At 31.9% G+C, this 13,709-nt stretch overlaps 1 protein-coding gene and 1 non-coding gene across 3 annotated transcripts in view; one reads left to right on the plus strand and one right to left on the minus strand.

The window, feature by feature from the left end:
* Window positions 1-13,709, minus strand: part of LOC118191885 (kin of IRRE-like protein 3) — a 769,953-nt gene that overhangs the window by 79,378 nt on the left and 676,866 nt on the right. For both annotated transcript variants that reach the window (XM_085824875.1, XM_085824874.1), the window contains exon 7: window positions 2,540-2,827. In XM_085824875.1, coding sequence (XP_085681001.1) covers window positions 2,540-2,827 — 288 coding nt within the window. The remainder of the gene's footprint in view (window positions 1-2,539; window positions 2,828-13,709) is intronic.
* LOC118191900 (U6 spliceosomal RNA) lies at window positions 3,523-3,624 on the plus strand. The gene has a single exon (XR_015043746.1). It is a non-coding gene; the product is annotated as a U6 spliceosomal RNA (small nuclear RNA).

Consider the following 13,709-nt stretch of genomic DNA (forward strand, 5'->3'; position numbering starts at 1 on the left):
GTTTCTAGAGATATGTCACTTGAAGATGACTAACGTTCTCGCCGACCTTCTGAAGTTGATGATGATAAAATTAAAGACGATTGAGTTCCATTATGACATGTTAAGTCATAATGGAACTCAATCGTCATGTAATCTATGACGGCATGTAACTACGCAAAAAGATTAAACGTATCACACGCAAAAAATAGTATACTTTCAAACGTAATGCAACCGACTCTTTTTTTAAACGAATTATCACTGGCAATGAAAAATATATCCTCTGCAAGAGCATAAATAGAAAAAGATCATGGTCCAAGCATGATGAATCAGCACAAATCATATCGAAACTTAAAAATTGCGTCAGGAAAAGATCATGCTGTCTGTTTGATGGGATTACAAAGGTGTTGCATATTTTGAGCTGCTTCCAAGCAAACAAATGATAAACTCAGATGTTTACTGCCAACAACTTATGAAATCAGAGAAAGCGATCAAAGAGAAAAGCCAAAATTGTCAAAGCGCAAATCTTATTCCACCATGACAATGCGAAAAACAGACAGATTTAGCAACACGTACGAAATTATTGGAACTTGGTCGGAAAGTGAGGTCGCATCCCCCATCTATACCCGACCTTGCGCCATTGGATTACCATTTATTTCGAAGTTTACAATATTTCGTAAATGGTAAATGACTTCAAATCGTCCTTGGTTGAATTTTTTACTAATCAAGGTCAGAAGTCCTATGAGCTCGGAAACATGAAGTTACCAGAATAATGGCAAACGATCACCAGACAGAATGGAAGGTATATTACTGATTGTAGTTTATATTTTGTACAGAAAAAATTAAATTTTGTTTCACACTAAAAAAACAAATTTACTTGCTTGCCAACCTGACATTATGTGATTTTTTAACCTATGTCAGCTTTATCCACATGTACTTTTCATAGAAGATATTCTTGTTCTTTTTATTCTAAAGACGTCCTCTTGGAGTTAATACCACGGATAATTATTATTGGAAGTGTCAAGGCTACAAGAATCAGTGTAATACTGGTTTTTAAGGACTAGTTTTGAAGGATTAAACATGGAACTATTTTCTTTGAGCTGCAAATAATGAAAGAGAAGCCTGCTCTCAGGCGACAACAACGAAAGGAAGAAAGTAAGCTCAGGCGATAACAATAAAATGTTTTCATTTTTGGTTAATAGATGGCGCTAGTAACGTGACTTTTTTCCTCTCATGCTATCGCCTATGTACAGACTTCTCTTTCGTCATTTTCACTTCTGCTGCTGAAGAGAAGGGTTCTCTGTTTAGACCATCGAAACTGATTCTGCAAATTTACGGATATTATGCTGATTCTTGTTGTTTTAATACCTCCAATAAACATCTTATTTAGTTTTAAATACTCGAAGCACTAACTTTATCTACTATTAGCATATTTCTTTTCTCCAAGAAGCACGTTTGCAATAAAAGTACTATATTCGATAAGTTTATTTTAAATAAACTCGTACACTATGCTGTTTCGAGTAAATGTTTCTCAGAAGAATTAATCTACTGTTTTTTTTTTTTTTTTTTTTTTTTTTTTTTTTTAAATATAAATAATATCTTTACATTATTATTTCTCCTGCTTATACAAATCTAAAATGATTCAAAATGCAAAAATGAAGTAATTTATCTCTATTATTTTGAAATATAACGGTATTGCTGCGTTATATGAGCTTAATTTATCTACGGTTCTTCGCACAACCATGTTGTGAATGTTCGATTTTTCTCCGTGTTTCCCTGATAAATACATTAAACACGTGTTTAAAAAAAGTATATCACATACGAATCTACAAAAGGATTTCAAATTTAAATCTTTCGAATTTATCTAAATGTCATTAAAGGCTTTAGCTGAAAGCACTGAAAGGCGTAGTTTTATTTATAGTCCAAAAACTGAGAGAAAGAGAGCAGGCAGATTTTTTTTCGGTGGGGGTGGAGCTTTAACGCACCTGAGTTTCCAGTATCAACTTTCGGAAATCCTGATGTCCATACTATTAATTCTCTACAAAAATTACACTTTCCGCCTTTTATTTGTACTCACGCTCGAAAAATCATCTCTATTAAGTACTCTAAGTAAAGTACTCTAGTAAGGTTCTCTCTCTAGGTTTGATTTCAAAAAGATAAAAGTAAAATATAAAAGTTTGGGTGCTATTCAAACCTTTGTGTTAAACTACATTGAGAAAATGGCTTACGCAATAGTAGCTTGAAACATAAACTCTCATATACAATAATTATGAATAGAAATAAATTAATAGTAGGAAGCTAGGAATTGTACTCTAATTTTTGGAAAACAGTATCTAATCACAATTAAAAAAATCTGTTAATTTGTTTATGATTTTAGCCTCAGTTTTAATTCACACTTCATATAGTTTTGTTTCAAAAGAATTGTTTAAATTTACTTATACCTTTAATCACACAAAAGATACACTCTCAGAGAAAGTAACGTATTTATAGATATCGCCCCATTAGGAATTTCTGGAATGCTACAAATGCACCTTGTTTACAAGAATAACCCACCCGTCAATACCTGCTGGAATCACAAAGAAGAGGCAAGGGACTCTTTGAGATCCTACACTGTTGCGGCCCCAACACTGGAGAGTCCCAAAATCGCTTTCCGATCTCGGAATGTAGTTGACGAGACTTTTGGTTCCGGAAGTATACGTCGGTACTAGTTCCAAGTTCCCAGAGGAGCTGTTGAATTCCCAACGAAATGCTACGTCATCGGGATCGGCTTCTACTTCACATGGTATCTGGACGGGATAGTGTAGCATTGCTCCATAGGTTGTTTCTTGATTCTGCTTGCAGACAGGCGAATCTGCAAAACAAAATAAACAAAGATTCACATATTATGTTAATTTTTACTCTGCTCATTTAAAATTGAATATTGAATATTTAAAATTGGATAAGTCCCGTTTGAAGCAAAATGTATTATAAAATACAGTATAATAAGGTTAATACAAGTATTATGCATATATACGTGATAGTTTGGTGTAGGTGACTTGAACGAGGAGGGATTATTAAATAGCCGTTAACAATGAGTTGCTATCTGTAATCATTGGGAAAGCCTTTAACGCGTTGATTCACAAGATGATATAACGGAGACAGGTTTGACGAAAACAACACATTAATTTATTCGTGGACATTTTTAAAAAGCATAAACTTGTTCACAGATAATTTTGCGTGTTGATCGCACCCTCCAAACATTTACATAATGAGTTACAGTTTTAAAACAATGGACAAACCAGAGCGATGAGAACACACATGTTGCCAGCAGCGAGCGAAGCAGGGGAAAAATGGTGTACTAGTAGCCGAAGTATTTATATAGTAAGAAGTTTCTTTAATTGAATTGGACAAGACCGCCACTTTTCAGAATGATTACATACATGAACACATTAATTACGAAATGATGTACTTTAGATTCCAGGAAGGGTTCGTAGCCAAGTTTAAATCGTAAATTAAAAGAATAAGCTAAAGTTTGTAATTTTGAGCTTCATATTTTTTATCTTAGACACACTTGCTTCGGCAGTACATATACTAAAATTGGAGCGATACAGAGAAGATTAGCATGGCTCCTACGCAAGAATGACACACACACATATAATATATATGTGTGCAAAATATAATATACATAAGACCAAAATTTTAATTATTTAGAGATATGCTAACAGTAAAGGTTTTTCAAAGCCCAGTTGGAATAAATATATTATTAACTCTATTTTACCTCATTTTATCTTCCCTTACAGAAGCGTTTTGTCTGTTTCGCTGTATCTTGTAGTGCACATCCTTTTTTCCCTCTATTCGTTTCGTTCTTTTTTAGAATATAGTATGAAACAGAGAAACATATACATCAGTCCTTGTATTCTGATATATAACAGGTTTATCAAGATTTAATTAAAGCATCTGTACAAGTACATTCCTCAGCAATTTTTGCAAGCCTTTTGTTACTTTAAAATATGGCGTGCGCATGGCAGTTGCCGTGATTCCTATATATTATAAAGCGTTTACACGTTATCGAAGGCTTCGGAATTCAGAGCTCCAGCCTGATACCATACTTATTCACATAAGAAAAGTTTTGAAGGCACTTGCTTCCTCCAGAAATCAAACGCATATTTTCATACAGATAATTAAAATCTCATTCTTTATTTTTAATGGCCATTTACTATCAACAAAATGCATGTGACTCGTGAAGAGCCAAAACGGTCAATACATAAGTAATCAGATATATTGTAAACACGTACGAATGCTTCTGCTAAGCGAATGCAAATTTAAACCCACACCAAGCAAAATTTGAAAAATGCTTCGAATATACATCTTCATGCAGCTAAAAAGAATATTTTATGTAAAAATAATTTTGAAGTTATTTAAAAAAGGGAATAAATCAGCATAAAGTTATGAAATGAAATGGATGAAACAATCAAATATTGCCGAGTTTTATGATGTTTAAAATGAACATTAAATTACATTAAAACTGACAAAGATAATTAATACATAGATGTAAACTACACACAAAGAAATGCTCATTGATCAATGAAATACATTGAAAACCAACTATTCTTGGTTTTTCATAGCTAATTCGACCAAAATCTCTTCCGAATCTGAAATTAAAAAAATATATTTTTCATTCATTAATTTTGCTAATTCATTTTGTTAATGAATTTCGATTTGTGATTGCTTATAGATAATGTTTAATGCTTCATTAATCTAAAATTGAAAACTTCTCCCTGCAGTTATAAGTTATTTTCACCTTTAGATTAATGTGGCATTTTATCTGTTTCCGTTACCGCAATACACAACATGTAATCGTTTATACAATGTGATGAATAATATTTTTCATTCGGCAAATTATTTTCTTCTGGTTTGCAATTCCTGAAATCCTCGTATTTATAATTTTCAACACAGATTTAACAAAATTAACCTGAAAAAATATGTAAGTATATATCTAAAAAGTTTTAGATTATAAAGATCATTCAAAAGTGTTTGTTCAGTTTGTTCACGCTCTCGCTGAGCTAGCAGACTACCAGTCTGCTCTTACACTCAATCCTGCTAACCCATTTGTCCTTCCTTTTACTTTCTTGTACGAAATGAAAAGGAAGTATTGTAATCGGGAAAATTTTTAACGAAAATATCTATTTTGACCGCTATCGAATGCAATGTAACGATGTTTTTGCGTGACATCTGTACGTAAGGGCAGAATAAAAGACACTTTTCCTCCCCCCCCTCGAAAAAAAAATTATAAAACTACTTTAAAATGAATTCTGAAGGGAATGTTTCTTGGCGTCTGTACGTACGTACGTTACGTATGTACGTACTCGCATAACTCAAAAAACGAATAGCCTCAGAACGTTGAAACTTTTTATATAGAGAGGACTGTTTAACATATAGATGTGTACCTCGTATTTTGGTTGCAATCGGCCGCACGAAACTTATATAAATATATTTATATATGCATCCACTCTGTTACCTGGCACAGTGATGTCAGTTTCTTTACTCTTATATGTTTGTAAATTGTGCATTTTTTGCTTTAAAAATGATTGAATTATGTTGTTCTTATCTTCCGGTTAAAGTTTTTATGCCTTTAGTAAATCTGCAAGCAATATTTGTACAATTATCAACAATTTAAAAGCTGTTTAAGTGCAGCTAAGCCTAATTTTTAAATAACATAGCGGACATATTTGTTTATATTTGAAACAGCAGAATAATAAATTTGTTGCCAATCTAGAGAGACTAAGCTTTGCAAAAACAAAGATAAAGCATTCATTTATTATTGAGAATTAAATCTTGCTTAATCCTTTCTGGAATTTTTTCGTGGAAATAAGTGTATAAGATTTACTTCGTAATTTTTAACATAGATATTTTGAGTTTTTATGTACTTTTGCCTTGTCGCGAAGTGAGAACTGAATTAATTGAATGAGAAATACTAAATCGTCTGTGAAAATCTGTTTGTTTTTTGTTTTGTTTGCTTAATTTCTTTTATAAATCTTTCTAGATTTATTATAGTATTTGAATAGAACATGTGACAACGATTAGTTCTTTAAATGATATAAATTTTGTGCATTCTGAGTTATAATATGAACGAAATATAGCGCTGTTAAGTGAACCTAGCGCCAGAGTGTCTGTATGGTAAACAAATATATCGAATTTTAAAGAGTGCATTTATTCTAGTGTGGTTTATTCGCTATAGACGAAATAGAACGTGTACTGATATCTAGGAGCTTCAACTTTATCAAAGTTTTGCACAACAAATGATTATTTTTGCACACAATTAACGCACATCAAAATTAACCTCGAGTTGGTTCTTTATTTGATGCAAACTGAATCATGATGTGCATTTTTTTTCTTTATTTTAAGTTTACGCATATTCGAAATACTCTTCAAGTAAAATCTGGCGCATTTCATTAGTGCCATCATATGGAAAGGAAAACATGAACGGAAATTTTGGAGAGATTAAAAGTCATACCTTAGAATTAATACACCCATACCCGTGTTAAAGTACGTTGTTAAGGCTAAGTGCATATTATTTAAGGTGTGGTAAATAAAAACCTTTCCAGAAATGTAAATTTGTTACATAATATAAAGCACAACCTTAGAATTAATACACCCATACTCGTGTTAAAGTAGGTAGTTAAGGCTAAGTGCATATTATTTAAGGTGTGGTAAATAAAAACCTTTCCAGAAATGTAAATTTGTTACATAATATAAAGCACAACTTTAGAATTAATACACCCATATTCGTGTTAAATTAGGTAGTTAAGGCTAAGTGCATATTATTTAAGGTGTGGTAAATAAAAACCTTTCCAGAAGTGTAAATTTGTTACATAATATAAAGCACATAGATTGCAAGTGAAAGCGATTACAAGTTTGGAATTGAAATTAAATTAAAATGCAACCTGAAACCATTATTTGTTTTAAATCAAATTCTAGACATTTCACGAAAAAGAGACACAAGTCCTTCTTAAGAAAGAAAATTTCTTGGGAATCTTTAACTAGAGAGTGCTTTGTTCATTTAAAATGCATTGCTGTTAATACTGTCTCTTAGACATTAAAACTTAAAACTATATCATGTTTGTTATCAGGAGCGAATTGCGATTCCTGTTCAGTCTTTTATGCATTTCGCCATGACTGGATAAGCTGTGAATACTTTCTTGGCCGACAATCTCGCTCAAAGTATTAATATCCGAAATTCTTTATTTTCTGAACAAATGAAACGCTAGGAAGACTATACACTCTATTATTCGCGATAATGGAACGTGACCGCAAAGTTCGTTTGCGACAGGGTGGAACGCTTCCGGTAATTTCCGGGAATCTAGAGACAAACCCTATGCCATGAAAGCCGTCCTTTCGCACACATCACTAAAGACAATAATTAAAACTTTTAAAACCGTAATCTTTCAGTGTCTTTGTTTCGGGAACAACAGCCGTCTTTTCGACAACAGAAAGCACTCGAACTTCGAAAATTGAAATGCATTGTTCCCTTTCTGGAAAACGCAAACCTAGACAAAAGTAAATTTTAGCTTTGATTTGAAGAAGAACACGCTCTGCGTTTAAAGAAATTGTTCCATTTGTGTGATAAAAGGTATAACGAATTTTGCTTGCCAGGGAGCTTGAGAGAAAAGGAACAGTTACGGCGTGATGTACAAGCCCTCTACATATAATAAAAATGCAGATCCAATGTATGCGGAAATAAAAGAATCAGCATATGATATATTTGGACTGCAACAGCATATTTCGATGTGTTTCCTTTATTTGTTGTTCTATTTAGATTTTATGCTGACAAATTCTGCTTTTAAACTATGCTATTTGTTATATTTATAATTAATAGTTGTAATATATAAAGGTATACCGTTGGTGTAATTATAATACATTTGAATTCTAATATATATATAGAGAGAGAGAGATATAGATATGAGAAAGATATAAAATATATAGAGTTAATATTAACCAAAAGAAACAATCGATTTAGCAGAAAGCATAATTTAAAACTAAATAATTGAAAAAAAAAAAAAAACATTTGAAACTAAAAAGTTTAAATAAAAGTAAATTTTTACAAAATTAAAACAAGTATAATTTTATTATGATAATAACAAATAATATTTGATAATTTTTTGGTCTTGGTTAACAAGCACCCAAAAGGATAAGCAGCGCAGTCACGTCTCTGAATTACATCAGATATTTTTTCAGATTTGTTTTCCGAGCGCTTATGTCAAACTGCTTTTATTCATATATTTTATATTTTTCTAATGAATTTCGTAACATTTTGCGCGGTATTAATAGCATTCATGAATTAAATATTCTTCAATTTTATTATATATATTCTATATATATATGTAATATTTTGGCAGTCGGGCACATAAGTGAAACTTGGCAGTGTGGTCGCATCAGAATTCTGGACATTGTTGTGGCTGAGTGTAAGCCGGCGTCCAATGACGACACAGAAAGATTTAAATTTATAGCTCCATATCTTTATTCAATTCAAAAGGCAGATCATCATTCTTTAATATATAAGATTAACATTAACTTCACTGCGTCATAGTTATTCGAACAAAGGGAGGCAGATGAGAGCAGCAGCATAGGTCTTAACAGCAGTAGAGGCAGAAAGCGGTCTTCGACGCAAAATGGCGCGAGTTCCCTAGTTATAGGAGCGGTTACGTAATATGCGTGAATGTTCTTGAAAGCACTGGTCTAGGGGGAAGATCCTGAAATTGCGGAAAGTTAATTAGAGGTTGCTTTTTCGCATAAAGCAAAGCCATTATGTTTTTTATATTTTACATCTCCTTCCCCCCTCAAAACGAGAGGACGGGCGAGGAACGTATTAGTACATTAGTGACGCAAAATGTCGTTTTGAAATTAATAGCACTTTTGGGCTAACGCTCTTTGGGCTAATAATCTGTAATGGGCTTTTTGATTTTGGGTCTGCAATAATCATCCAAAAGGCTTCTTCCATAGGCGAATTGGATTTTCTTGAGGCTTTTCACATTCACAAAGATTTAGAAAGTTTAGTTAATGATTTGAAGTCCAATCCAGTCCTTCCTAATGCCTTTAAAATTCTACTGTCTTAATTCAATTATTTTTGCCGATAGATGGCGTTACCTCCTCGCACTTGGTACTACCAGAGGGTATAAAAATCCGTTCAGTGGTTGCTTTCCATTATTTGAAGTTCAGATTTTGAGCGTAATGTGCATTTGCCCCTCGCTCCCTATTTTAACTTCGCTGTATATTTCTTTATGCTTGATCAGACAGCCTGGCTCAGTAAAAGTAGGCGGCCAGTGCAACTCTGATTAAAAGTCTAGTTATAACCACGTGCAGTGCTGATAAGCACCACGTGTTTCTGTGATTCCTATTTTCTTCTTTCTATGTATTTCTTTCTCCTGATGAGGAGGGACCTTTAGCTGCCCTCGAAATCGATTGAGTGTTTCATTATACCTACGCTAAATATAAGGTTGTTTTTTACGATTTTGATCTGTAAATGTACCACAAAATATGAATAATTTGTAAAAATACTAAAAAATACGAATTCTTTGTAAAAATGAGTAATTTGTAAACGGATAAGGATTGATCACATATTATTTTGATTAATTTTATGAGACTAATTTAAATATTAAACTTTATTTTATGTCTTTGTTGGATCAAAGCATAGCTGATATATCCTCCAGGAAAAAGGTGCATCAAGACACCCGGGTACCTAGGCTAAAAGCCTTACCCCGTGTAAAACAAATTAATTGAAATTGCGATAGGTAAAAGGAGTAACCTGATAAAAAATACATATGAATATAACTGATTGTTTAAAGAATAAGCATGCAGCGAAAAATGTAAATTTCTTAGTCCTTTTTGGTTTCATTATTTTTTGCGTCTTTCATGTAATTTGAGATTGTGTGTAGATTCAATATAATTTTATTACTCGATAACACAATTCTTTAGCCGCGTAATCTGATTCGACATTATTATAGACGCAACACGCACACCACAGTTTTTGGAATCTTTCATTATAAGCCATATCACGCATGATGCAGATTTAGACAGTGGATTTCAGCCAGAAAGTGTTTTTCTAGCACTACAGAGTTAGTTTCCTGCCAGCTCTAATAATTGTAAATATTTGGCTTTGTAGTTTCTCGCTGCCGACACTTTAATTCTGAAGTTTCGATACAGTTAGTGAGCCAACTTCTAGCAGTATTTGTCAACTTCTAGACTACTGTCAAACGTTTGATATAATTTAAAATGTTCTATTTATTTTGCATCGCCACTAGTCGTGGAAATTGTAGTACAAGTGTATGCCCTTATATTTTCTAAATTATGTTTAAATGAAAAAAGTTTTTTTTTGTTTGTTTTTAACTTTCATAAGACTTTTTTTATTATTCACAGACACAGCGATAACACGCTTTGCGTCTGTTGTGATTAGAGGACTAAAAGAGCACTACAAGATCAAGTGTAATCTTGCGCACTTATACATAAATTCTTAATGTACTAGGTACTCAAAAAGGTAAAAAATAAACTCATTTTTTTTGTTTACGGTTTACGCTTGCGTATATAACATAACTCATTCAAACATAATTGATGAAGCTTTAATCATATCACCTCCTATTCAAACATCTTTTTCTTTACATCTTTTAATTTTTAATGACACACCTTTCTTTTTCTTTTCTATTTTTTTTAACTCAGAACTCCCAGTCTTCGCTTCTCATAATGGCCGCCATATTGACTTAATTACTGCGATTACGATCTTGCTGGTAAGCATATCATAATTAAATTTGAGGAATAAATTGGATCTGATATGATGTTAATCACTTAAGTAGGTTAGAATTAAATTTGCAATGATTAGATTTAACGCATAACGGTGACACCAGCTCTCACCAAACGATATTAAATTAAAGTGTAATAAGAGGAAAAAGTTAATTATTTCATTTTCAGCAAGATAAAAAAAGAAATATGATTTGCTTACGTCTTCTCAAGAGACATGGAGGAAGTGAAGTTTATGCTATTGCTGAGAATATAGTAGTTAAATATAGGAAGTAATTATTTTAATGCATATCTCTAATTACAGCAGATAATACCTCTCAATGAATAATCACTCAAATCTATGAATAGGTCTCAACTAGACTATTTATTTCATTACTCGGAGTACCTACCGAGATGTAAAATTTATCGGAAATACATTAATATAATAATATGAAATTCATTCGTTTAAGTTAATGGTTCTACTGCGATTTGTTTCATAATTTTAAAAGGAATGAAACCTAAAGAAAGTAGTAATGTAAAATATGCTATTCTAGCATTTAAAAGATTTAGTTCGTTGCTACAAAGATATATGAAAATAAGCATATTAAGCAATGTAACTTAGTAACTTCGAAAACGAATATATGTATAAAATTATTCTGTACTTATGAACTTTGGGAGGGAAAAAAACACAAAAACAAACACGTCCTGATTCTGCTAGTAGAATGTCCCTGATTGCTTTAAAAACATGGGACTTTGTATAATGGAGTAAAAACTAAGAGTTTATTTTTAAATTCTAGTTCTGAAACTTAAGAAGTATCACATACTCGTAAAATATTATTTGCATCAGCAGCTTGTGATTTGCTTTGCTACAACATTAGATTCTTAAAAAACGTTGAATATTTTAATTTCCCTGACTCATGGCTCCAAGTTTCAAATTAATATTAATTTAAGTTACATAAGTCAAAGTTTGTTTGCTACTAGTAACAGCTTATGTACCAAAATAATAATTAAAAAGCTTTCTAAATATTGTTACTACTGCAAGTATCGATCTCAGGAATGAATTTTTAATTGTATAAGGAAACTGTGATGTTATAGATATTTAATACTTATTTCTGACTTATGTGAAGAAGAATATTAAAAATAGCATTGACTGTTCCCGTTTCTTTCGTAAGCATTAATTACCTTGTAAGGATTATATTAATTTTATTAACGGTTAAATTTTAACGGTCAAATTATTAGCTGAAACCTACTACTTCCGACCACAACGTAGCTTTAGAATCATTCTGAATACTTAATGAGGAGGAGCGGTATTTAAAACGCTTGGAGAGTTAGAGGAGAATCAGAGTTTCTGATTTGCGCGCGTCTGCCTTTTGGCTACTCTCTCTCTCAAGCTGTTATTACGCTCGGCCCTTGATAAGCTTCGTAGTCAAATAGAGTTAAGGAGCCAACTCGATTAGAATCTTGATAGCTTCGGCTATATTTCTTCAGTTAATCTTAGTTTTAGTTTAATTTTTAATCTCTTAAGTTCAAACCCAAGTGTCGGCTTTGATTGTACACCCTAAGGCGGATATTTTTAAAATCTTATTGGAATAATAAAGGGTTAGTTACCCTTCCATATTGTTGTTTCTTGTTACACGAACTTAAGCGATTATTTCGAAGCTAACTAGTTCTTAAGATTGGTCACTCTCTACAGTAACTGAGAAATACACTAGTGAATCTTACAACCTTAAATGAATAATTCCAATTTATTCTTTATAGTTTTGCTGAAGACCATGCATTATTCAATATCGATTGAAATATAACAGCTTCTTACCTTAGTATTCACTAACAGTGATATTTGTTATGTATACAGTAAGCAATTACGAGATTTACTTCCAGTAGTTACTCGCACATAACCATAAATTTAGCCAATAAGTAAAGTGCTCTTAATTATCTTTTGGGTAGTCATCATCTTCTCATCATTTGTGCAATGAAGGTACCAAAAGCTTTTAGCTCCTTAAATCAGCCGATAATAGATTTCTGAGTAATAAACATCAATGAACCTTTATAAGTAGGATATAAGGACATCATTCTTATAAAGGAAAATATAATTATAATTTTGTTTTCTTTCTACAAAAAATAATTTTCATCATAGACAAAGTACATAGTGAAAGAAATTTTTTTTATGCTAAATATTTGCGAAGTGTAAAACTATAACAAACGTAAAATTCTTCAATTTCTGCAATTGAGTTTAATTTTATTTAGAATTTGGAATTTTATTTGCAACAGCCCGGTTAAAAATGGCTCTTTTTATGATATGAGAAAGGATTTAGTAAACACTTATTAATTTTACACAAATGCTAGAATGTGCAATGCTAGAGATATATATCTTTAATAAATCTACGTTACCTAAACCCCAAAAGACAGTATGGTGTTAGAAATAGACGTAAAATTTTAAACTGAATTCCTTACTGAAAAAATTATTTTTCATTTATACCTTATTCTTAACGTTCATTTTTGTTTGCGAATAGATAATAGTAACTTTCTTAATCACTTTAAGCAAATTGTTGAAGTGCGAGATGACTAAAGGCACTGTTCGGCAAATTTGTGTCTAATTGTGTTGGGGTATATTGTAAAATGCTTCGACGAAAAAAGTATTGAGGTTTCATATCGAGTTTTGGGTGGAATACTATCTTGTGAATTTACTCTTTGGTTTCAGGTTAAAGGCAACAAAAACTTCTTTTTCATTGTATTGATCCATTGTAAGAAATGTTTGACTGTTTTTAGAGAAATGACGAAGAGAGAGCAATTAAACATCAAAGTAAACCTTATATCATTGCTATACAGAGGGTGGAAAACAAGCCATTTCATGTAGTTAAACATGAAATTTAAGTTAGAACATGATAAAAATTATTATTGTCTGTTGTTTTAAAACAGAAATATCAAGCTTATTTTAAACCTCCTTATTTGTCTCGTAAATATGGGAACAACAACAGCGGAAAAAATAT

The sequence above is a fragment of the Stegodyphus dumicola genome, chromosome 10 (genome assembly GCF_044657685.1).
Source record: "Stegodyphus dumicola isolate Sdum_Otavi_A_Nest chromosome 10, ASM4465768v1".
In the NCBI taxonomy this organism is placed as follows: Eukaryota; Metazoa; Arthropoda; class Arachnida; order Araneae; family Eresidae; genus Stegodyphus; species Stegodyphus dumicola.